General features: G+C 43.0%; 2 protein-coding genes across 52 annotated transcripts in view; one reads left to right on the top strand and one right to left on the bottom strand.

The window, feature by feature from the left end:
* The window catches only part of RBL2 (RB transcriptional corepressor like 2), a 28,982-nt gene extending 24,657 nt beyond the window's left edge, over nt 1–4,325 (top strand). For both annotated transcript variants that reach the window (XM_035116844.3, XM_088671874.1), the window contains 4 exons: nt 617–719; nt 1,378–1,583; nt 2,421–2,585; nt 2,811–4,325. In XM_035116844.3, the coding sequence (XP_034972735.1) occupies nt 617–719; nt 1,378–1,583; nt 2,421–2,585; nt 2,811–2,981 (645 nt within the window). In that variant the 3' untranslated portion in view covers nt 2,982–4,325. The remainder of the gene's footprint in view (nt 1–616; nt 720–1,377; nt 1,584–2,420; nt 2,586–2,810) is intronic.
* A 616-nt stretch (nt 4,326–4,941) lies between these two features.
* Nucleotides 4,942–25,898, bottom strand: AKTIP (AKT interacting protein). Of its 50 annotated transcripts, none has more exons than XM_060276078.2 (12): nt 25,555–25,898; nt 24,258–24,455; nt 18,226–18,343; nt 17,410–17,615; nt 14,457–14,521; nt 14,269–14,369; nt 11,296–11,384; nt 11,100–11,198; nt 10,404–10,511; nt 8,439–8,499; nt 6,787–6,938; nt 4,942–6,040 (listed from the first exon to the last, which is right to left on the bottom strand). In XM_060276078.2, exons 3-11 carry the CDS (start codon nt 18,265–18,267, stop codon nt 6,792–6,794), a joined length of 918 nt encoding a protein of 305 aa, XP_060132061.1. In that variant the 5' UTR covers nt 18,268–18,343; nt 24,258–24,455; nt 25,555–25,898; the 3' UTR covers nt 4,942–6,040; nt 6,787–6,791. The 50 variants fall into 50 exon arrangements, with proteins under 50 accessions (XP_060132061.1, XP_088528001.1, XP_088528005.1 ...); XM_088671875.1 differs by having other exon boundaries at nt 4,942–6,037; XM_088671879.1 differs by having other exon boundaries at nt 4,942–6,037; nt 18,226–18,338.
* Nucleotides 25,899–26,176: the final 278 nt, after the last annotated feature.

Raw genomic sequence — 26,176 nt, 5'->3', positions numbered from 1 at the left:
CTAAATATAAATCAAATAAAACACGATAAATCAGATCCCAGTCAACTTGGATTACTTGGAGGTTTTGAATAAACATCCACAATTTATTAGTAGAACATAGGATAGATAAGGCAATGATGTGTACAACTTTATAACATGCAGAGAATAACGTGTAAACAAATCAGAAGGGGGAGCTGAGGGAAGTCTCTGGAGGGCATAAAAAGGGGGGGAATGTAATTGGTTATATTGATTGATAATGTGTTCTGTTAAATTTGTTCAATAAAAATATATAAAATAAAAAAGGAAAACTTTCCAGGTCCCTACCCTGCCTGCCCCCCAGGAAGTCCGCATCAGTGTAGAACACCCACTGAATGTAATAACCCTGTTAGTCATGTCCATTAATTTCAGTGAGTCTGACTATGTGCAGTGCATACAGAAATTGATCATTGCTCATTAGGAATGCCCCATTGGAATGAATGGTCCAGGTCCTGAGTGCACCAGTTTGTATAATTGAGCACATTTAGAGTTTTCCATAAAATAATTAACATTTATATATGAAGCCCCTGTTTATATGAGACAAGGGAGTAATCTTCTGTAATTCTTTTCTTTCATCTACCACAACTTTGGCTTTTGGAAGGTGTATCGAAGTGTCCTGATTAAAGGCAGAAGACGAAGACATTCAGGCAACAGTGACAGCAATAACCAGCAGAATTCCCCAACTGAAAGAAACAAGGATAGAAGTAAGTGGCTGTAATATGTCTAGGATTTTGATGAAAGATTTGGCCCCTGTGGTTGCCCTGCCCTACTCTAGTTGAAGGAATCCTGAAAAAGGATGCAGCCATACGTGCATTTGCTTGAGAACAAGCCCCATCAGGCACAGTAGGGCTTATTTCTTTGACCATGGAGAGGACTGAACTGCATGTGAATCCAGGATTGGAATACTCTAGAGCAGTGGTTCCCAACCTTTTTTGGCCATGCCCCACCTAAGCATCTCTAATATCCTGCTGCCCCCTCCCCCCCCGTGACATATAATTCTTATTATTCAAAATGTGAATTCCTATTCACGTGGAGGCAGCCTAAAAGGCCATTCACTGTTAACTCATTCTCGAATTGCCCCTCACGTTGGGAATCACGGCTCTAGAGTGTCCCAGGCTTCCTGTAAGCTTCTCTTAAGCTGCCTGCAAGACAGTTGTTGAGCAGAAAGAGCAGCACTTGGAAATCCTGGCATTCCAACAAAGACCATATGAAAAGCAGCTGGATAATCTGCACCTGCTTTAAAGTGTTATTGGCTGGGACTTTTTGATGATCATCCAGTAGCAAGAGGAAAATATTGATATGTATGTTTTGTTTAGCAAATTCTTTATAACTTGTTAAAAAACTTCCATTGTGCCTTCACAGCAAGCAGAGACTCCAGCCCAGTGATGAGATCTAGTAGCACCCTGCCAGTGCCACAGCCCAGCAGTGCTCCCCCTACTCCAACACGCTTGACTGGAGCAAACAGTGAAATTGAGGAAGAAGAGCGCGGAGACCTGATCCAGTTTTATAACAATGTCTATAGTGACCGGATTAAAGGCTTTGCCCTGAAGTACTCTTCATCCAATGGAGTAAGAACCCTTTCCTGCTTCATAATAAGTCCTATTAATGTAAAAAAAACCACCATGTTGTACAGTCTACTTTGTGGTCCTAGAAACAAGGGTCCATTGCTGCTTTTAAAATAGTACCATAGACAGCGGCAGCAATGCTTCTGAATACCAGTTGATGGAAACTGGGAGGGGAGAGGGCTCTTGTGCTTAGGTCCTGCTTGTGGGTTTCCCAGAAGCATCTGGTTGGCCACTGTGAGAACAGGATGCTGGACTAGAGGGGTCACTGGCCTGATCCAGCAGGTCTTTTATTATGTTCTTACTTGTGAAGAATACATTTTGTTTTTGTGTGTTTACCTCAAAAGGACATTTGGGAGACAGGTACAAACTATATTTATACCACATCTACATTATTATAGTAAAAGGTCTATGTCCAGCTCTGGAAATTGCACTGCTAGTAGGACTTATGTACTCTGCACATAGACATAGTCTGTTGTGCTAGGGTTAAGTCTCAAGCAGCAAAGCTTTGGCAATGTTTGCTTTCAAGTTAAATATTGAAGGGGTTTCAAAAATGCATCTCTAGATGTAAAATAGTGTTGCATGGGTGTACAGAGTAACATGAAACAAGACTTCTTGAACTGAATTACCCAGAATGGTTTTAAAACTAGTTACCATGTCTTGTTCTCTATAGGTTTGTCACTTGAACATGTATCTATCTCAGCCTTACTGGTGCAAAAACAAAAGTATACTCGTGAGTCATTTCATGGTGTGGATCACCATGCAATGACTCAAATGCATAACATCCTGATTTCTCTGTTGTGTGGATAACTGCAGATTATTTTTGCTATCTTTGTATGACAGGCTGAAGCTCCTCCCCTGTCTCCATATCCTTTTGTAAGAAGTGGCTCTCCCCGCAGAATACAGCTTTCTCAGAATCACTCGATTTACATCTCCCCTCACAAAAACGAGTCTGCACTTTCTCCACGTGAGAAAATATTCTATTACTTTAGCAGCAGCCCATCAAAGGTAAATGTTTACTGTTGATCTCCAAACTCTTCCATTAGCTTATAAGTTAATTTAGCAAAACATTTATATATACCATTTTCTTTGTAATGTCATAGCTTTTTGAGACTGGTGTTTGTTTTTTTATGTATGTAACACATGAATCAGATTCAGAAAATCAAAATTCCCTATTTGACTTGAATGAGTGGTAGACAGCATTCAATTGTTCTTATTTGTGGTATGTTTCAGAGGCTTCAAGAGATCAACAGTATGATTAGAACTGGGGAGACTTCAACAAAAAAGCGTGGCATTGTCCTGGAGGAGGGGGCTGAATCACCCGCCAAGCGCATCTGCCCAGAAAATCACACGGCCCTCCTGAGGAGGCTACAAGATGTGGCAAATGACAGAGGTTCTCACTGACCTGGAGTTTTATTTCTTCTTTTCCATCTGTTTTGTTGCCAGTAGTGACAGAGCTTGCAATCCTAATATCTTTGAGGCACTTTCCATGGGGAAATGAAGTATTTGAGCCCTTTCCTAGGATGTGCTGCTTCTAGTACCAGGTGCACTGCAACTCTTGAAGAGGCTTCAGTCTACCATACACCAGAGGACTGCAGCACTATAATCCTGCTGAGCTAGGAAGAAGTGGAGACCGTTTCCTCCAATAGTCTTGATGCTGGGACAGAAAAGGTCACACCATCTCTTAACTTAGGTTATGCGAGTGGCAATGGCTACAGTTAAAACCACAGCTGTTTAAATTTATTGACTGAAGTGACTGAAAATAAGTCAAGTAGAACACCTGCTGATAACTATTTTTCCTACTAAATTGAGAACATTAATTTTTTGTGCTATTTGGTAAGCCTATCGGTGTAATGCTTGGAATCAGGAGGGAAAGGGTAATTCAGAAGGTGATGATGGGACCGGTACTGTGACCTTGGCTACCTATTTCAGGAAACTGGCAGTACTGATGGCTCCAGCACACATAGCAGGCTGTAGTTAAGACTACACTGGAGCTAGACTAGAAATGGTATTTTAGGCAGTCTTTTAGTCTTTTTAATGTGCTCTTCCAGTAATTAAGATAATGGGGGGCACTTTATGTATATACAACACTTTGGATTTTAGCTGTGCAATGTTTTAAATGAATTCCTACCCAGAGTAACTCCTAAACAACTCTAAAGCATTCTTTCGAAATGTGGATTAGAGGTGTGGCTACTTCACAATGGCACTTTTTAAACAAAATTAAATAGCCAAACCATAATATACAAGTAGTGCTGAATTGCCTAAATTGTATTTATTCTCAAAGTGCACACTCGTAATGCTCAGCTTCTATATGAAGATTTTCTAGGGTGTGATTACCACTTGAGCAGCTTTTGACATTAAATTATGCCTTTTGCAGAAATGGCTTACCATTATGTTACAACAATGCAGGGATCCAAGTGCACTGCAATGCTTAACCTATAGACTGTTTTTACAAATTAGCACTTTTAAGAAGAAAATGGTGACATGGACTTGCCAGCATTCAGTTTGCACAAGTCAAAGCAGCTGAAATTTGTCATGAGTGAAACAAGCAAAAGGAGGCAGTGAAAAACGGTGCACAATCGGCCATCAAATGGGTGAGTTTTAGAGTAGTGAGATTACTCTTTTGTTAACTACCAGTGTTTCTGAGCAGTGGCCATATTGTGTTTCAATGGTAGTGTACAAATGTTTGCAGCAAATCTACAGCAGTTTCATCCCTTTCTAAGATAAAATCAAAACTGTTAAAGCCTGCAGCGTTTTACTTCTGATTTGTTAGGTGACCAGCTATATATATATATATATATATATATATATATATACACACATACATACACACTAGTAGTTTATAGAACTTCCACCAGCATTTATCTTAGGATATTGATTTATTGTGTGAGTAATAGTATACCCTTGTAACTGCAGCTTCCTTGTACCAAAGAATGAATATGAAAGAGGTATAGTATGCAAAGACATCTCTATACATACAAGGTGGAATCACCCTAAACATACATGACTTTTGAAGTGGTATTTCTAGAACATGCTTAATTTTTATTAGGCTAGGCCTATGCCCTTTAGGGATATTTTTTAAAAAAATCACTGCTGCAAAAACAAACTTACCTTTTTTCTTTAAGTAGACCAGTAATCTGTCACCAACGAACTGCTGTCTCAGGCTGTACCCAACAGGTATGAACCTCTGTATACCTGCATACTTGGTCGTGCTAGAAGCCAAGCCTGTCACATAGCACAGGAGTCTTGGGACAACCTATGTTTACTAACCATAGTGATTAGACTGAAATTTTAAGGCGGCCTTTCTATCTAACGTTGAAGTTGATGAACTGAAACATTTCCAAGGAACGAGTGACAAGACACATTTTACCACGATTGGTCTTTTATTTTAAGATGCCACTCTTAACACATTAGTCATGTCAGTCTCCAACCCTAGCTCTCCTTACAGATTTTATTAAATCAACAAATGTGCACAATGAAGAGCACAGATTTTTCTTCTAGTGGTAAAAAGCTCAATGCGCTACAGTCCTGACTAATGTGCAAATTAAGGCTGCCTCTAACATTACTTTGACACATCTTAAGGCCACTGGTATAAGATGCCTGCAAACCACATGAAGAAAAGGGTTATACATATATTTTCTTGAAAATCCTTTGAGATTTGCTAGCTGCATCCGTTTAACTTTTCTACCATATGATGCTTACAGGCAATTGGGTTGTAGGTCTAAAGATTGTTGAACAAGTTATGTTATAAGCAGCCTGTAGTGACAATATCTATTTGGGGGAGGAAGGAAAATTAGATACACATCATACATGCCAATCTCAGCCTCACTGCCCCTAAAAGGGCTAGAAGGAATCAGAACCAACTATTTACAAATTCCATATCCTAATGTATTTACAATAGAAACCAATGCATTTAAAAGTTTTAAATATAGTATTTTACTCTGCTATATTAGTTTACATAAACACAGATTACCTCTGGAAAGTGTTTTTCCCACCTGCTCTTTACATTTTTTAAAAAAAAAACCTACCCCTGGAAGGAAAATTTTAAAAGCTTTTAAAAGTAACCCGATGAAGAACCTCAGATATTAGACCCCTGAGGCTTCCATTACCCACCAGGGTGGACTTCACTAACTGGAGTCCAGCCTTGTTAAGAGCAACTTCCAACCTGCAGTTAAAACATATGTAAAATACCAAGAGTCTGAGCAATCCCATTGAGCAGGTTTACTTGAGTCATTGCTACCATTTAACTCTTTACTAATCCAAGTCAAGAAGGAAAGCCACTGCTTTGCTGTCTGGCTCTCCATTACATTCCCTCTTGCAGAAAGTGTTGAGTGCTTCGTCATTCACAGGAACTAGGTAGGTAGAGTCTTTTCCTCTTTGCTGAAAGGCTGAACCGAGCCAGGCTTCACCCATGAGAGGCCAGACACCTGCATGCTTTTGCACTGTTGATCCTCTGCCTTCTTCTAGGAAGAAGAAAGAGCGCCATTAAGATGAACTCAATACTCGCAAAACAATGGCATTCATATTGAATTGAAAGGGCTGCTTCACATCAGCCATACTTGAAAAGAAGCCCCACACACGCAACTGTACATGCACAATTCTGTTTCCTCATGCACCATGTTGCTGATTCTTAAAAAGATCTTTGGGGGGGGGGAGGCATGATTCAGCAAGAATCCCCATTCACAGCATGTTTGCTAGTATGTACAGGTCATGGGAATATGCCCAACCTTAGGTGAGGTCAAGATGTGCCTTCCTACAAAAGCAACAGGCAGGTAAGTCTCTAAAAAGAGAGACCCTAGGCAAACCACACATCTTGAAGGGAGCTGTTTGCAAGAGCATGTGATAAGCAGTCAGCAAACTTCCTTTGCTGCTGCAGGATCAGCGGAGACTGAGCTCCACCTTCTCTCAAGTACATGTGAGCCACAGAGGAAGCAGCAGCAAACTGCTTCAATAGTTATTTCTCCCCCCTCCCCTGTTTCAATGGCATGTTATTTTCATTGAATAGGGTTGTACATTGTCCAGGGCTATCATTGACCCTCCTTTGGGAAAAGCCTCAATCAGCTTCAGAGCAAGAAAAATGCTTTAAAATAAAGTGCCAGTAAGTAAAAATGTATAAGAGTGTCAAACACCCTACAGATTTCATATATCAAAAAAAAAAATCCACATGCACCTCAAACACTGCCAGGAAGAGGGCAGTCTGGGCTCTTACCTGAACTATAATATGTGCATCCACCAGTCTGAATGAGTAAGTGAGTAGGGTCCAGCCTTTGAGGGTGGAAGCAGCTCTGCTGAGGGCTTTGGGAAATAAGACCTTCCCAGCCCCAGAGAGAATTCCAGAACTCTAAAGACATACATGTAACCCTAGCAATGATAAACACGAATGTTAATAACTTGACTGGTGGATGAGCCTATTTAAGAAGATGGGGTGGTGGCAGTATGGAGAGAAGCTAAAAACCCAATCCTTCAGCTTTAGTCCAGATAAACATCTGAATTCTAGCCAGCAGAAGGGCTTCTAGGTGCAGAAGGTAGCAGGAAATGTGGTTTTTTAAAAACCCAGCATAGTACCCTTAAGGTAAGGTAAAGGGACCCCTGACCATTAGGTCCAGTCGTGACCGACTCTGGGGTTGCGCGCTCATCTCGCATTATTGGCCGAGGGAGCCGGCGTATAGCTTCCAGGTCATGTGGCCAGCATGACAAAGCCGCTTCTGGTGAACCAGAGCAGCACATGGAAACGCCGTTTACCTTCCCGCTGTAGCGGTTCCTATTTATCTACTTGCACTTTGACGTGCTTTCGAACTGCTAGGTTGGCAGGAGCTGGGACCAAGCAACGGGAGCTCACCCCGTCGCAGGGATTCGAACCGCCGACCTTCTGATCAGCAAGCCCTAGGCTCAGTGGTTTAACCACAGCGCCACCTGGGTCCTATAGTACCCTTAACCAGTGCTATTTTTCTAGAAAAAGGTGCCGGAACTCACCATGAAAGCCTCCTTTGTTATCTTGAAAATGCACCCACCTGAGGGGTGCCAGATCAGAGTTTTGGTGGGTTCTGGCTGAAAAAAAGCCCTGCCTTTATCGCAATAAACTTTGACATACCAACTTTCTGCGCCCAGATCAAAAATGCTCCTTTAAGGAAGATGTTTATTTTTTTAAAGCTTGTTAATTTCTTCCTCAGTCACTTCTACATTACCATATGAGATTAGCCAGCTTAGTGCCGATCGCAGGAGTTACCGAGCCCTTGAGCAAAATGCTCCTAGAGACTCCCTCCTCACCACTTCTGTTGACACTTTCCTCTCTAAATCACAACAATATCCAAGAGAGGAGAAATACCAAAGGCTTGTGGAGGTTACTGCAATCTTCCCCTAACTGCTTGCTCACACAGAAGGAGCATGTGAAAAAGCCAGCAAAGAGAACCAATAAGACAAGAAGACTCTAGGAGCTGGCAGGGAGCCTCTTTGAGGAACATGGGTCTTGGCAGTCACCCAACAGTGCCAACCACCAACACTGAGCCAAGGCACCCTGAAGAAAGTCTTCTGGGCAAAGGAGGTATGTGGGAGGATTAAGCTCCTCCTGGAGGGAAACCCAAGCATGTCTAAAATGTTGCCACCCCCCAGCCTGCCAGCTAAACACAAATACCACTTCCTTCCCAAGTGCAGGATGTACGTTGTAGGGCCAGCACAACCACATTTACAAGACACAACTAACTCTTTAGGGCTACAATACTGCCAATGTACGTCTGAGATGAGGTTTTACAGAAACATTTCATTCGCATAGAACTTTTATCAGTTGTGCTTCATACCAAATCAATATGTCTTGCTTGTTTTCAAATCCAACTACTTTGAGCAAGCTCAATCCCTCTTACGTACCTTCTGGGTCAACATCTTCTCTCTAGCTTCATCATGTATAGCTGGATTCCAGGGTGAAAAACTGTTAACACATAAGAACATGAGCCTGTAACTGATCTCCAAAACTGAAATAAAATGTATCCATTGTATGATACAAATATCTTTAAAGAGACATGCAATAAGTCTGAAAGTAGTACACATGAGAATGAAAATGGCCACTTTTCTAAGTACAGTACAGTGGTACTCTACTTATGAATTTAATGTGTTCCGAACACACATTTGTAAGTCGAAAAAAATTGTAAGTCGAATCCAATAGGAATGCATTGGGAGAAAAAATTCATAAGTCGAAGCAACCCTATCTAAAAATTCATAAGTAGAAAAAATCCTTTCTAAACCGCATCCAAGATGGCAGACGGAGCTCCATTCGTAAGTAGAAAAATTCATAAGTAGAGGTACCACTGTATATCAATGGGACACCACAAGTATTTGTGCTTGCTTACACACTTCAAACAACAAAATTGGCAAAGTAATTATTCACTCTACAGTAGCTTTCCCAGCCTGCTGCCCTCTAGACATTTTGGACTACAACTCCCATACTTCCTGACCACTGACAATGCTGGCTAGAGATGATAGGAGTAGTATTAGTCTAACACAATCTAGGAGGGTGTTCTCGAAGCTATGAACATGAGTTTGACCAAACTGCGGGAGGCAGTGGAAGACAGGAGTGCCTGGTGTGCTCTGGTCCATGGGGTCACGAAGAGTTGGACACGACTAAACGACTAAACAACAACATCATCTAGGAGGGTACCAGGTTGAGGAATGCTGCTGTACAGATAATCTCTGTAAATTTACTTCAGCTACAAAATGTATTCTATTTATGCTAAGAGGATTAATTTATAACAGTGTTTGAAGGTTGGGCTGCTGTGACGGTGAAGTCATCCCAGCTGAAAGGTGAAGGGAAAGAGAGAACACAATTTGGAAGCAAGCACAACACAAGAGACGGGAACGCATTGCAGGCCCGGCAGCATTGGAGCCAGTGGCAAGGTGAAAGCACATGTGGCCATGCAACAGAAGAGAGGGCAACATTGTTGGAATGAAAGAAGGTCTTAATTCTATTGATTACAGATTGCAGATGTAGGCATTAGATATGTCTCCAAAGATCAACCAGTCAGTCTACTGGTTGGTGGTAAAACGGTGTTGACTAAGGCTAAGGGTATCCCTGCAATGTGCATCATATCCAGGCAACCTGCCAAGATCACCAATGGGCTATGGCGCATCCACTCCTGAGCGAAATATCTGGACATAAAACGACTCCCCAGACTCCTTTAGGAGGATACCCAGGACAGCAGAGCAGGGGGGCTTCATGGACTAAGGATCCAACCAAATGCCTTTTCCACCAAGAAGTCGCGACAATTGCCATGAGGTAGGCAAAACTCGTAGACAGGCCCAATTGCTCTGCAATGAACATTCATCCCTGGCCCCAAATACATTGACCAAGGTAATCCATAGCAAAGTCCAGGAAGGGTATGCCTCCTAAAATTCAGGCAAATCATACTCCCTGAAAAGGAGGGAGGGGAATCCAGTGCTGACTACTGTCTGGGCTCCCGGCCGGCCGGCTTTATATGCCCAGGGAGTAGGTAGGAAGGAAAAAGTTCTCTCTTGGCTCTGCTCCCAAGCTCTACCCCCTCACTATGCCTTTGATTAGCCACACAGGTGAGTCCTTGGGAATTGGCACAGCAAGAAGAGATGGAAGTGCCTTTTCCTGCCATGCCAAAGCCAAGGGAGGATGGGGATGTCCAGCCCCTGCCAGGGCCACAGCAGAGCTGCAACAGCCTCTCCCAGTGAGGCACGGCAGGAACAGATGTTTGTTGCTTACATGTTGCAGAAGTGAACAGGGGCACCGTAACTTTCATTTTTTTTTTGATGCACAAATACCTTAAAAACACTGCTAATATGCCACATGACAACTGTAGTACAATTTCCTACCTAATTGCATAGGGATCCTCTATTTTTGGTGGATCAAATAAGTGACTGCTGCATAATTTCACACTGTCAACCACCTTACTCTTGAAAAGTTGAATATCCTTCTCATACCTAAGAGAGAGACAAAGACAAAAAAGGAGACACATTAGATGAAATCAGTAGCCACAATGCCAAGGCTAAGACAGGAGAAAGGCCCAGACAAAATGCCATTTCCACCCAACTGGCATAATCAGGCTAAACTGTGAGCCTCCTATTCTACAGCAAGCCTTCTCCAACCTGGTGCCCTTTATCAGCTCTTATTTGTACTCCAAGCTATCTGCAGGCACTAGATTGAGGAAAGCTGCCACAGCCAATGCAAAATAGAGAAATGCCACATACCTACAACCTATCAGCTATCGGGAAAGCACAAGGCTCTTTGCCCAAATGTGTGATGTTAGTTACAGGGCAGGACACATCGCATCACAAGTGCAGAGGAAGAGTAAATTGCCATGTACCTGCACCACACTAAAAATCTTCCTATCCAGGTTGGCCCCTCACATATGTGTGTCTAAATGTCAGAAGCCAATTCTAGGAACATGCAGCTAAAAATCAATTCTGGTACCAATGCATATAGGAATATCCATGACATTTGGTAAGATGCATGTACTTGTGAGAAAACCTGGAGTAGTACTAGAAAGTTCAACCCTGATAGTAACTCACAGCACAGCAGCCTCAGGATTCAAAGGACTGGTTGTGTCAATCTTGTAGAAGACCCTTCGAGCGTACATCAGTATTTGCCATATATGGTTATGGTTTCGCCTTTAGGAGAAGCACAAGAAAGCCACAGCAGCACATTTAGTGAAGCACCCAGACATAACTTCTGTTCAATACTTGCATTCTAGAGCATCACACTGACCTCCACTTGGTGAATGCTCTTTTCACATCCAGTTCACCTGAGGTGGGATCTACTAGTGGGTGGAAGATGGGCAGATCAAAAACCAAGCGCTGAAAGACAAAACCAAGCTGATAAGCAACCTTACAGATTAGCTGATGGGCTATTAACCTCTCTGCCTATTATACATGCAGAACTAACCTTTTGCATTAAAAATGCTTCCCTCTTTGGTCAGTGGAGAGGTTGTTATGTAGCTCAGCCAACTGACTAGTTACAAACCTAGAACAATATTCTGATAACATATTTTGATAACATGCAGCATGAAAGGATGCCTATTTACTCTTATATGCCACCTTGCAAGGTAAAGCCTTCCCAAGGCAGCTTAAAAAGTATACCTGAAGGAACGTCTCTTCCCCCATTGTTCACTGAGATCTTCCTCCAGGGGTCTTCTGCTGGTTCCCTCACTGCAAGAAGCAAGGTTACAGGGAACCCGGCAGAGGGCCTTCTTGGTGGTGGCGCCCTCCCTGTGGAACACCCTCCCTGAAGATGTCAGGGAAATAAACAACTACAGTGGTACCTCTGGTTACAAACTTAACTCATTCCGGAGGTCCGTTCTTAACCCCAAACCGTTCTTAACCTGAGGTACCACTTTAGCTAATGAGGCCTCCTGCTGCCACCACACTATTTCTGCTCTCATCCTGAGGTAAAGTTCTTAACCCAAGGTACTATTTCTGGGTTAGCGGAGTCTGTAACCCAAAGTGTTTGTAACCCGCGGTACCACTGTATCTGACTTAGAAGACGTCTGAAGGCAGCCCTGTATCGAGAAGTTTTTTATGTTTGATGTTTTTGTATGTTCTTATATGTGCTGTGAGCCACCCAGAGTGGCTGGGGAAATCCAGCCAAATGGGTGGGGTATGAATAAAATTATTTATTATTTATTTTTATTTTTATTATTATTAGAAAGGGGGGAAAGCTTCATATACATGAGAATGTTAGGTGTATGTTAGGTATCCAAGCACAATACAGGAGATATTTCTACATGTAACTAAATTGCTGCTTTTGATGGCTTCAGCAAATGTGGTAGGTAGCTAGAGAAAAGACAGCTCTGGCTGGCACTGTATTAATGAATTAAAGGACATGGGTAGGCAGGGAGCAGAGATGTACCTTCAGAGAATGCAAGCCCTCAAAAGGCACAATTCTCTCTGAGCACACTGAATTCCAGGTGAGAGATGGAGGCTGGTAAAGAGCCAGTCTCAGCTGCACCTTCTCTTCCCCTCCCCAGTCCCCTGACAAAGTGACCAATCATCTGTCCTATGTGAATGAGCCTGTAATGCTTTACTAAACTGTAGTTTAATATTTTGTGCTAAGGTATTGCAGGAGGTTTTTTATCCTGAAAGGTGGGATACAAAGGACTAAAATAAATTGACTATTGCATTGCATTTCCTGGGAAACCAGAACTATTTCTAGTTTGTACACCACTTTTCAGCTACAATTTGTTCTGAAAGCAGCTTACAATTATATCCATAGAAAGGGGCAATACAAGTAGGAATTTGGGTAGGGCATGCAACTAATCTAAAAGCATTTGCAATTGGCTAAAATGTGTTGCTGGTGGATCATAGGGATGTGGATTGGCTTGGTGGAGGGGTGCGGGGAGCAAGTAACTATGAGAATCAGGCTTCTTTTTATTCAGTGAAGCCCAGAACACTTAATTACAGAACCAAGTGGAATTAGAGCACAGAGCAACTCAGGAACAGACCTCAATAAAAAAATTTAATGCAGTGACACAGTTAAGAGAAACTTTGTTGACCATGCACACTCCTAGTAGATACCATGTTAAATATTTAAATACCTTTTAAATTTAAGCACTGTTAATTTCTTAAAGTAGCCTCTACCGTTAGAAGCTTAGTGCCCACTGTGTTCTGCCAAAAACTGCTCTGCCCATTGCCATAAAAACGTCCAAGCTTGGCTGACTCTCTTGCCTTTTGAAATCTGCCAGAGCCAACAGAGGAAACCGAAGTTGGTAAACAAGAACGTTCTGCTGCTTGATCCAAGGAGTCTGATTTTAAGAGCAGATCTCCAAAAGCAATAAAAACATAACTGTGGATAGCAGATGTGGCCAGATCATTTAACTAAGAGAACAAAGCTATGGCAGGCAAATGTTTCTACAGATAACTAAATATCATCATAGCTGAATCTCAAACAATCTCACTTGCTAGGAACAGCTAAGACTTACTACCACCAGAGAAAGTAAGAAATTACCCTCTGCTGACAATAAATGGAAGCGTCAAGAGTTGGCATCATATAAATAGCTAAGAGAATGGTTCAAATCTCTCCTGCCACAAATGCACTAGGTGGCCTTAGGCTAACTATTATATGTATTTTAGCATCCACCCCATTCTCCTTAAAATATTTTAATACTGGCTTTTAAATTGTTGTAACCTTCCCTAAGACCTTATGGTGAATGCACAGTAACCAACAAACAAACAAAAAAACAATAATATCTCACACCAGCAATATGGAGATATACTGACCTACCTTAAAAGCTGCAACAATAACATATGTGAAGCACTCCTGAATGTTTTAAAAGAGCTCTACAGTGGTACCTTGGGTTGAGTACCCAATCCGTTCCAGGGTGCCGTTCGCACCCCGAAAAGTACTCAACCCGAGCGCAATAGAGCGTGTGCGTGAAGCACCAATAGAGCACTTCTGCGCACGTGCGAAGCGCGCAGAACACTTCTGCGCATGCGCGCACAGCAGACCCCGGAAGTAAACACTTCCGGGTCTGCTGAGTACACAACCTGAAAGTACGCAACCCGTAGCATACTCAAACTGAGGTATGATTTTATAAATGCAAAGTGTTATGTAAGCCAGAATTGCCAGTTCCTCCATGGTCTAGCTTGCTGAGCAAAGCCCTGTCCTAGAAGAGAAACATCACATGCCCCACAGCCAACTAAGCAAGTCCACAAATGATGGACGTTTCAGCCTACTGATACTTACTGGGCAGTCACCATCTGGGTAGTTGTCAGGGATGTAGACTGTAAATTTAAACACACCATCCTGGTACAATCCGTGCCTTATGAATATTACTCCAAACCACACTGCAAAAGAAAAAAAGAAAGATGATGAGATGTAAAAAGTAAATAAATAGCTTTGCTATAGGAAGAAAAACACAGAGATATACTTACTTAACGCTGATTGGTAAGAAGGTTGCACATAGACACCTGGCAGCTTCTGCTTCACAACCAACGTGCTGTAAGGAAATGTAATCCACCTAGTTAGGTTTAAAGTGGCATACACAAACCCCTATTCAAAGACTCTCAATTAGAGTACACCGTGAATTTCCCCATAATCTTTTTACTTAAGCAGCTAAGGATGTTTCTTCCTCACGACCAAAAACGCTTCTGTTTCAAGTGTATCTGAAAAAGTGTGCATGCACACGAAAGCTCATACCAAAATAAAAACTTAGTTGGTCTTTAAGGTGCTACTGAAGGAATTTTTGTTATTTTGTTCAGAAGCCAGACAGCCTACCTGCAACAAGAAGACACTGACTTGAAAGCCTCTCCCCTTCCACATGTGCACAGCCAAAGTGCACTCCAATTTATCTAGAGGAGTTGCCTGTGAATCTCAGGACTGAACCAGCAGGCAGTACAAGTCAAGGCTTTGCAAGAAGGTTCTTTCTGACATCAGAGAAGCCGAATCAATGTCATCCACACTCAACTCACTTGCAAGAGCAACAGAAATGCACTTTAAATATCAGACAGGCCTTTGCAAGCTTGTAATAAACCAAAACAGTTAGCTATTTTATTGGCTTTAGGGACTCACTTGGACAGAGTAAAAGACAGGCACGGAAATGGGAGCAGGCATCAAGGCAGAAGCCAGCAATGAGAACAAGCCATAAATGCAAGTGTGGGGAGGGGGCAGGGCTATGGTTTCTGAAGGCAGGCAATGCAGCAACCTTGATGAAGCTAAGCAGGTCTGAATCTGGTCAGCGTCTGAAAGGGAGACTGGGAATCCCCATATATGCCACATGGAGTTCTATGATAGAATGAAAGCAGGATATAAATGCAACAAAGCAAGCATACTCCATAAGGCTAAAGTCAATCTCTTTCCATCACTCAGATACACAGAGAAGCTACCTAGTGGATGAGGCTTTTGATGTAACTGATGCATTTGGGGAGGGGTATATTGGGCAATTTAATTTCTGTCCCTGCATATTTTATTTTTAAACAAAGTGCATTTGTTTCAATCTTGTTTGATTTTGGTTTAGACTGTGTATGTTTCCACTTCAGGTAAAGGGTAGATAAATAAAACTGCTTTCTAGTCCTGCATCAGATAAGTAAAACAGAAGCTTGTCCCTTTGTGCTCTCCTTTGCTGTTGCAGTCAAAGTTCACACATGTTTGGAGGATGACTTCTGATCATTCCCCCCCCCCCCCAGTTTCTGGTATACATTATATAACATGACCAGATTACAGTCCTAAGGGAAGAGATCCAAGGCTTCACTTCTGCTGAAAGACAACTGCGAAAACTGCGAGTTGTGTTCTCAACACCACAGCATTAATGAATGGAATTTTACCCAGCCACCCTATGACAGCAAAGCAATGGCCATGGGCGGCATTTTGCCAAGTGTGCCTCAAATAAGCTTTCATAAACAAGCTTTTCAGTAGCTGAAGCATGCAAGCCTGTTTAATTGAACAAAGCTTGCCCACAGAACAATAATGCGCCCCGTCACCAGCTGTGCCCCCAGCAAAGCCTGAATCACAGAAAATAATTTAAACTCTCATTTATAACACTCATTTTCTGTTCCTGGTTCAGTTTCTACAGCCGAATGAGGAAAGCATTCTCGTTTACTAAGCTGGCTTGTTTCCCCTTCTAAAGGCAGGCTCACAACTATAGCCACTAGACCTGGCAATTTTTGCCAAGGAGATCCACATGGGAGCTGTACAACTTATGTAAGGACTCCACACATTCAGCTGTAGGCCAGCAAGGCAGAAGGCAGCCTTAATCCAACTTGCCCTTTTGCTATGTCCCAGCTTACAACAAACGACTTTACAAAATCAAAATGTACTACAGGATAACAAGAGTTCACACACAGTGGAAGAGAGAATCACACAGATCCACTCTTACTCATATAGTGCTGTCCATCTCATGTATTGAAATACACTGCTATTAACTCCATCTCTTTTTCAACAATTTTGCTAATGAACTACCAGTTATGATGTGCAACTGGGCCAGATAAAAGGAGACTTTGGTGACATAATACATATATGAGAGTGCTCTGCACACAGCAATGTATTGTTCTCCACTGAGAGGCCCCTGCAGTGAGTGCCTGGGCCCTTACTGCCAGGGGCATGTTTTGCCCTCCTTGAACTGTGCCCTACATTGTGGCCTGTTGACTTAGTCCCATAGAACTGAATGAGAATCACCCAAGTAAAGCCTATGTGTCATAGTGTCACCCCTTCATTTGCCTAGTCCTACTCCAGATCCCTTGGGCACAATGCAGTGTGAAAAAGACTGGGCCTAATGACTTTTTAAAAGCATCTTGCTCTAATAAAGACAGCAGGACAAACGGTTCCCCAAACCTTGAAAAATGGAAGGGAATGTGCATTCTATTAAGCAAGCACATTTGGTTACTTTGCTTCAGGTACCTCTTCTGTTTACACAGGCTTTTTCTGACCTATAGCTTAACTTTTGGCTATTGTGTATCACTACTGAGATACTGACTAAGTATGTTTACACTGCTTTATGAATGTGTTACTTTCACCACCTAGATACTTTGTTTACTGTGCAGTATATTGAGTCTATAAATAAATAACTAGCCTCAAAAGATACTACATATTAACAATTGGCCAATTGCAGCGCTGCACACTTTCAAGGAGCATTTGAAAACAAATGTCACATAATTCCAGCTGCTCAAAGAATCCCTCTTCAGCTCCTGCACAGAAGAAAACAGGAAAATGCCTCACTTCACTTGCCACCAAAGTGAATGCAGCATGGAAAATCAGCTAACACATTATTTTATACATTGCTTTTTGGCCTCAATAGAATATTCTAACCAAAAATAAGCGTTGATAAGGAACTCCTCTATAAAGCACGAAGTAGTGAATTTCTGAACTGAAACCACACACAAAGAAACATACAATTCTGCCAGGAGAGAGTATTCTAGGTAGAAAGGTCCGTAGGAGGCATGTGTCCCATTTGTAGACTGCGCTGAAAGGGCGGGTGAAGCAGGCTTGGTCATTGGCACAGCATTTTTGGGAATCGAAGGCAGCTGCTTTTTTTGAGTGGTGCGTGGAGGACTGTTCTTCAGCTCACCAACCAGAGCCTTTTCTTCTGTTTCAGATCTCTGTTAGAAAATGTAAAACATTTGGGGGGGGGGTAATTGTTCCAGTTGTATCCAATGGTTAACACTCCAATTCATATTCACTAACACTCCAGTTCGGGTACTGAACTGAAGATATCCTGCCAGTCCAAACAGTTATGATATATCCAGTTGCTTAGCTGAATTTGGCAATTGTATAAAATTGGCTACTGTCAACTATGGAACTGGCTGAGATCTGGCCACAAGTAACGTAACGCACCCAAGTCTGCTTTTAAAATTGTCCACATATATATTTGTCTCACCAAATGATCTGTTTAAACTACTACCCAAAATCTCTTGTAAGCAATGCCCACTTCTGGAGAAAATGTAATCGGAAAGATCATCCTGAGAAGGCCTGTGATTATAGTTCAACTGAAACATTAAGCTGAGCTTTCTTGCATTCAAGATTGCTTTCTAATGGATCCCATGATGATAATTTTTAATCCACATCAGGTTTCCGATTAGCATATATTATTTAAAGATCCTTTGGATACTCTTTCAGAGTATAATAAAACCCAAGGGGGAGGGGAGAGAGTCATATAGCACACATTTCATCAACTGAAAATGGCCTGCCTTGCAGTCAGCCACACCCCACCTTGCGTGTAGAACTTGTAGACATGCTCCAGAAAGGGTTCATAACGTGTATTCCGAGTAGAGGGTGGTAAATCTTCTATGCCACCCAAATAGCCAGCTTTCTGGGATTACCTTCTGCCCTAGAAACAAAAAAAGTGAAGTTACCAATTCAATGTCATATTGTGATTCCACCCAAATATTAAGAGACACCCCAAACATGTTATACAACCTAAACCACTTATCAATAGTCCCTCCCAATTCTTTTTCAAGATTGCAGCACAGTTTTGTGGCCAATAAACAGGTTGTTTTACCTGTGCTATTTTACTGGAGCTGAGCAAGAGGACTAGCATGGCATCTATCTTTGTGAAGCACACGAGAATATTTTGTTCAAAGCGAGTAGGACCTAATCAAGTAACCTCACCTTTGTTTTCACAGACACCACTAATTATGCAACGGCCCTTCCCAGGCTATCCAGATAAAACCCGTATAACCAAGGGCTTTTTAGAGGCTACCATGAGTCAAACCACCGGCAAAGCTCTTTCAGCAAAGCTCTGGCAGAGAAATGAACTTTTGGTTGTTTTAGTTTTTGTTGTTATGTGTGCAATTTCAGCATTCAAGTTATACAATTTTGCTCAGGGTCACCCACAGATAGTTCGATTCTCAGATATAGTATGAATTTATTGCACTCAGCTGGGCTTCCACCTTAGGAAACATATTTTCAAACGATTGTTTGGCGAGATGACAAAAATGTAGGGGCGGAGCACTTGCAAGGGAAGATCAGAGGCCACAGGAACAGGGGGTGCAGCCTGCCCCCCCCAACTTATTTCTGGTTTAAGAACATGGAAGGAGGGAGAGGGAGTCAAATGATGTGCAGCAGTCTGGAAAAGCAACACTGGCAGATCAGATGTAGCAGGTGGGGAAGAATTAAAGACCACCCCCTCTCACAAATGCCCCACATCGCATTATGGTGTGGACTTGGGAACCTCGTGTTTTAATTGCAACATGTAGTTGCACCCACAGGAAAATAAGCAGTAGAGGCCAAGTAACATTTTTATTGTCAGTGGGAACAACTCATGAATCATTAAATAAAACTTCTCCCTTAAAAGATTATCAAAGTAATCTACTATACTATGACTCACTGCAACTCCGGCTTCAAAGAAACAATAAAAGACATGAGTGTCACCTTATTGTACATCTCTTTCTAGTCCCATCTAACAAACCCTTGGTTACTTGAAGGGTTTTAGGACAAATTCATTGCACTCATAAGAAAGTGAGAATGGTGTAGATGTTACCACTCTTCTACCGGTAACTTCCTGCATAGTTAGCATTACGAAAATGAGATTTCAGCCGCTGAATATAGCATGTCCTGTCATTGCTGCATGCTACTCTTCTAGTAATCTTCTGTCTCTTTAATTAAGAAGTATACTTAGAAGATAAACCTATTACATCAGCACTTGGAGTTAACATTTCCTGTGTCACAGAGCTCACAGAGTGGATGAGGCCTCACATACATTAGCCAATCTTGTTGGAACTGAGTATTCTTTATGTTGTTTGAGCAAGTTGGCCCACTGTACTTATTGCTGTTGATACACACTCCGTGATGAACTAAAGTTTTGTGTTGATCAACCATAAACATCATGCTTTCAAGACAGTCACCAAACAACAATGGCAATTTCAGATACCCCCTTCTTAAAATATATGCTATCACTTTAGAATCTCCCAGCTGATATGCAAATGTGTTTGCATCCCATGAAGCCTTTACTGTGGAAAAACTATATTCTTACCACAACAGTTCATACATCTCCCATGAAAACTCCAATATAATTTTGACTTGATCAGCTAATAGGTGTGGAACCCAGTTTCCCCATTTCCCAGGGGAAGCAGCAGCAGAAGCACAGGGCTAATCCTAATCTATATATCAACACCAATGTGAATTGTTAAAAATGTAAACGCCAAGTTATTCATAACTGATGGGGCATATATACATGTCAATCCTAAAGTTGATCTATAAACTGAATATGCCTCTACCAGATACATTACAGAAGATTTTTGTACGCAAATGCAGAAGAACGAATTCGATCACTTCTCAACAAAATCTTTTTTTGTTTTATAGCCAACTTTTTAAAGGAAATCTTCTACAAAAGCAGCTTGCATCAGGTTTAAAATATACATGCAAACCATAAAAAGCTACTTAAAATGCACAACCAAACATTAACAACAGAATCAATGTGGGCAAAAGGACCACAATAAAACTATCCACGTTCCAATAAGCAGGTATTCACTCTGATACCATGTTTAAAGCTCTGGAAGTTACACAGGACGTGGTCTCTAGCCTCTTCAGGAATTGAATTCCATAAGTTTAGGACCACCATTGAAAAAGTCCAGTTCAGAGTTTCTGCCAGCCGGTTTGCCTTCACTAGCAGACACTGAATGTATATCTCAATATATGAGCAGCAATGCAGGGCTGTAGGCAGTCCTTCAAGTAACCCAGCCTCGGGTCACTGAGGGCTTTAAAGGTCATAACCAGGACTTTGGACTGGGCCCAGAAATACACTGGCAACCAGTGCAACAGATACAAAAATCAGCGTCACATGTTCTGGCCACCTGTCACCCACCCAAAAAGTAGGCAGTCATATTTGGTACTAGCTGAAGTTTCCAAACTTGAAAGGCAGCCCCACAAAAAGCATGTTAAAGCCACCCAATCTGAATTTAACAAGGGTGGGGATAACTGAGGTGAGATCATATAAACAAATTTCTTACACACCTTGTCATGCAAGAGCATTCAACACTACAGGATCTTAAGCAGAGTAGAAATGATGGCCATTCCCACACCCTGGATGTTTCCAAAATGGCTGAGAGACCAGATCTCCATGTGCTTTTACATTTTGTACATCCTGTTTTATGTGGCTTTATTCAACCACAAAGGCTCTGTGGTTTACAATATGACCTTAACTACTTCTCCCTTTCTCAGAGCATTAGAACTCATGGCTATCAAGTGAAACTGAATGTTCAGGCCAGAGAAAATAAACTATGCACGGTGTGAAGAAGTACTAATTGTGGAACTCATTCCCACAGGTGGCAACGATGGCCACCAACTTGGATGGTTTTAAAAGAGGTTTTGGCAAATTTATAGAGGATAAGGCTATCAATGGCTACTAGCCATTATAGCTTTGTTCAACCTCCTCTGTCAGAGACAGTATGCCTCTGAACATCAGTTGCTGGGAATCACAGGTGGGCAGAGAGCTGTTCTACTCAGGTCCTGCTTGCAGGTTGCCCACAGGCATCAGGCTGGCCACCGTGAGAGCAGGATGCTGGTCTAGATGTCCATTGACCTGATCCACCGAGCTCTTCTTATGTTAACTACCATCAGTCCCAGTCAGCACCATTCCCAGTTGACACAAGTTAGCCAAGGGTATAGTTAACTTCGCATTTCTGCAAAAAGAAGGAGCGCAGCTTAGGGAATAGATTTTGAGCTCAGAGTTTGCAACCTCTGCTAGACCTGTTATAAAAGAGAAATGTCTATAACCTGACTTCAGCATCCACTGCTTTTTCTTAGTCCTGGAATAAAGTATACAATACTTCCAAGGGAATCTCAACAAGCCCCAGATATATGAATGCTGCTCTCAAGCTACGGTATCATGTTCTATAATATGCAACAAGATAAATTCAGTAATATAGTCAAAGAAGGTTGACAAGCTCTTGAACACCAGCCACTCAACAACTTCCACTTTTATTTCAAGTGTCCTCTTATAAATTGCAGCCCTTAACTCACTCTTGTATGTTCTTTAGCCTCAATGATTTTGAGGCAAGTTACAAGAACTCAGTTAGGTTCAAGGATGGAGCAGATTTAGAATAAAAATATGGGGGGGGGAGGAATTCTCAACCAGTATTTACCAAGAATTTCACAAAACAATCTGTTTTGAAATTTCTCTATACAGGGTTTAAATCACTACTATCTCTTCAAGAGGCAAAAATTGTTTTGTTTCTGCCACTGGATGATTAAAACATACCAAATGAATATCCAGCTGTATCTTCCTCCTTAGGTCTATTAATTATCCAACCTGTTATCATCATAGATCTGCACACACACACACCCCAATGCAGCTTTAATTCATATAGCTACCCATGCCATATATGAACTACAACTAAAGGAACACCGTATGTGTGCTTCCCATGGCACTAGCTTAAGGTTTTAATGCTAAACGAGGGAGTGTGAAGCAGTTCCTGAACAAATAAATATGGTTACCCAAAAGCGCATATACTAACATGCTCTTTCTCTGCATGGACCACACAGCAAATTAACTGTGCACATGCTACAGCTGAAGGGCAAACTCTAGCTAAGGGCACTGTATGTTTCACAGGAGAAGGAAGGGGGACTAACAAGCACATCCAACCATGAAACCCCTTGAATTTTGAACAATGCAGTCAGTATTTGCTGTTGTAGAGTCTCTCTTCATTTCAGAGGGACTTGAGCAGGGCTCATAATAGATTCCCCCCCCCCAAAAAAATAGCAGATTCTCCAGTGTTTTCCCCTCTTTGTCGTGTATTCATGAGTCACTTCTTTGTACATTTTAGCAAGTTTTATTCATGACCCACTCTATGGCTCTCCTCTCCTTTCCTCTGAGTTTATATATACTCTTTGCAAGCCATCTTCAAAGAGGCATGAGCTCACCTTATGAGCATGCAACATAAAAATAGGCTAGTTGAGAAATAGCAACAGGTTAAACTCGTCTGCCAGGTCCATTAAAATGCTGTCATACCTCCCCACCCCACGCCTCTTAATAATCTGCTATAGCAACCCTTCTTATATGTCAGATTCTGGACACCTATATTTGCCCACCTAATTGATTTGGTTGCAATATGCAAGGGTATGCACCAAGGCAGATGAACTCCGTACTGATGAAGAGAGGAGCACAAATAGGTCAGATGAAATGGTGCTGCCTTAACATTTAGTTCAGGCATCCCCAAACTTCGGCCCTCCAGATGTTTCGGACTACAATTCCCATCTTCCCTGACCACTGGTCCTGTTAGCTAGGGATCATGGGAGTTGAAGGCAAAAACATCTGGAGGGCCGCAGTTTGGGGATGCCTGATTTAGTTCAACCATTTCACAGGCAGAAAAACCCCAGAGAGCTGAGGGGAGAAAAGGCGAAGAGTTCAAAATAAGCAAAACAAAAACAAAAAACGGTGGGGTGAGAAAGCTTGCAGTTAAAAAACCACATACTGTACATCTTTGATAGCAGGCTTAGTGGTAGGGATCTCTCTATTTCAACCCAGACTGTGTTACCAATATACTCATGTGACTTAATTTACTTACTGATTAAGAACATTAGCTGGAACAAACCAGAGGTCTACCTCATCCAGCACAGCAGCTAGCCAGGTGCTTATGTGAAGCCCCACAGGTGCACCCTTGATCAGCAAGGAAACAACACAACCTCCCAAGAGGCATTCACAGAGAATTAGCACAGTACTCTTAGGAACAATAGCTCCTTGTGTAAAAGACAGTCACAGAATGGGTGGCTGCAACAAAGCAGCACAGAATTTGAAGCTCAAATCTATCTTCACTCACCAGAAGTGAGGTTCTCCAACAAAGGCCACATAAATCCAACAACGTAAGTCCCTAACCCAGCTAACTTCCTAGCTTTTCTTCAACATGTTGTCTCTCCATCATTTGGAGAGCATTCCTGTACCCAATCATATTACAACCCAGCATTAAACATAGCCCTTTTCCCTACTAACCCCTAAACCAGAAATGAACTCTCCATTTCTCCCTTATGAGTTGACTCTCCTCAGCCTCCAGAAATAACCATTCCCCAGCAATGTTTACACACAACCCCTTTACCTCCAATTCCTTCTCCACCTATGCCTCACTGCCTGCCAGAGGCAGAGCTTCCCATCCCCAGAGGGTGACACTACTGTACTTTACTCAGACCCCTTCTACTCATGAGTCACTCACCCCATTTAACTTCCCAGAACATACAACACCTTTTGGACCAGAACTCCTCTTGCACCTCTTACCCCACCCCTCCACCTCCATCACCCAGATGGTGGATACCTTCTCTTTTGGCTCGCAAGGAAATCCACTGGTCCATCAAGTGCTCCTCACCAACATCTTTTCCAATTCCACAAAAGAGGCACCACTCAGGTACATTTGGCTTCAAATGACTAGCCTCTTCTCACCTTCCACATTCTTTCCCTTGCTCTGAATATGTCACCTTTTGTTTTGTGCCAACGTCTCATGTCTATAAGCTTTCTTTTGGGGGGGGAGGGAGAGGGAGAAGAGATGTAGGTTTCACCAACTGAAGTTCAAATACTATTATTAATAAGAGAGACATAGTAACAAGAGGTAAAATTAAAAAGTATTGCATCTATTTTAAAAAAAGTTAATTTTCTCTCATTGAGATATAACAATCTTTTTTCACCTTTTACTCTAGCACAGTGTTTCCCAAACTTGGGTCTCCGGCTGTTTTAGAACTACAGTTCCCATCATCCCTGACCATTGGTGCTGCTGGCTAGGGATGGTGGGAGTTGTAGTCCAAAAACAGCTGGAGACCCAAGTTTGGGAAACACTGCTCTAGCATACCACTTTTAAAAGGCAGGCTGTCGGGATCTTCACAAACACTCACCTGCTTACCTTTCTTCCATTGTGTTAATTTTAATCACCAAGCCAGGGAAGCTTCACCTGCTGAGCCACTTGTCAAACGACCAGCCAAGGCTGGTACCCTGAATGGCCCTGCACCTTTGTACCAGCAGTATGGCAACCAAGTCCTCAACACATGAAGCTTCTTCCCCGCCCCCGCCCCTCACAGGGACAGAGAGATGAAAAAGAGCTTCACCCACTTTTTAAGAAAAGTGGCTTTGCTCCTGCGAGCCACCAGCCTGTCAAGCAGAAGTTCAGCAGGTGAAGCCTTTGCTCACTTTGTTTTAATTTTTAGTTACTCCTTTGCCAGAAAAGGAGGAAAAAACGAGGGACTTTGAATTTCTGCTTGTTAAGCTACTAGCTCAAAAGGCACAGGAAAGCTAGCAGAAGTTCAGCGGGTGAACGTCCGTCGCCGCGCCCCCCCCCATCTAATTTCTAATCCCCTCGCTGGCAATATGGGGTGGGGCTGGGGGGGGTGCTCTACCTGCTGTACTTCGGCTCGTCATGGTGCCGCTGGCTCAAAGTGCAGGCGCCAGGCCAGGTGAACCGAGAGGCACCACGAAACCATTTCCCTCCTCCCTTATCCAAGGCAACAGCCCTGCCAGGTGAGACCCGTCATACCTGCCTCCAGAGCCCCCAAACCTCTTGGGTACCCACCTTCTTTCCCCTCCATCCCCACCCCCGTTCGGCGTCCCCTCCCCACTCAGCAGACCTTCAGCTTCGAAGGCGGAAACCTCCCGCGCCCGCCACCGCCCTCGAGCGCAGGCCGGGCTGTCAGCTCGAACAAACGCGTTCCTGAGGGAGGGGGTGATGGGCGGGGGGGGAAGAGAAGTCTGGTCCTCCTCAGCCACCGTCGCAAAGGCCGCACCGGCAGCGCACATGCGCACTCTTCGCCCTCGCGCCCATCCTTCCACCGACTTCACGGCGGGCGGGCCGCGACGCCAGATAACGCAAGAGCACCCCTCCACGCGCACCCCCTGCCTTCTACCAGCTCACCGAGATCGGCTCGCCTGCCCCAGCCGCTGCTCCGCCTCCCAGCTTGCACCCATCGGGGCTAGGTACTCATCCTTTTGACCGTGGATTTCCGGCGGAGGTTGGGCACTCCGATTGGTCCGTACGCGGGCCAATCACAGGACAAAGCCCCTCCCCGCCACCCCGGCAGCCTTTTGTGACTACCATAGTAACGCCTCGACGCCCCCTTGTGAGGCGAAGAGGGAAACGTGAAGCCGCCTCGGCCTGTTAACCCGGCGACGCCCAGTGCGTGGATCGTGATTGGACAGTGGACCTGTCCACCTCAAGGGGAGGCGGGCAGGAAAAAGAGGTGGGTGCGTTCA

Source organism: Zootoca vivipara, chromosome 6 (assembly GCF_965207765.1).
Source record: "Zootoca vivipara chromosome 6, rZooViv2.hap1.1, whole genome shotgun sequence".
NCBI classification, from domain to species: domain Eukaryota; kingdom Metazoa; phylum Chordata; class Lepidosauria; order Squamata; family Lacertidae; genus Zootoca; species Zootoca vivipara.
The sequence above is the reverse complement of the archived record's forward strand: the minus strand, read 5'-3'. Positions and strand labels throughout refer to the sequence as shown.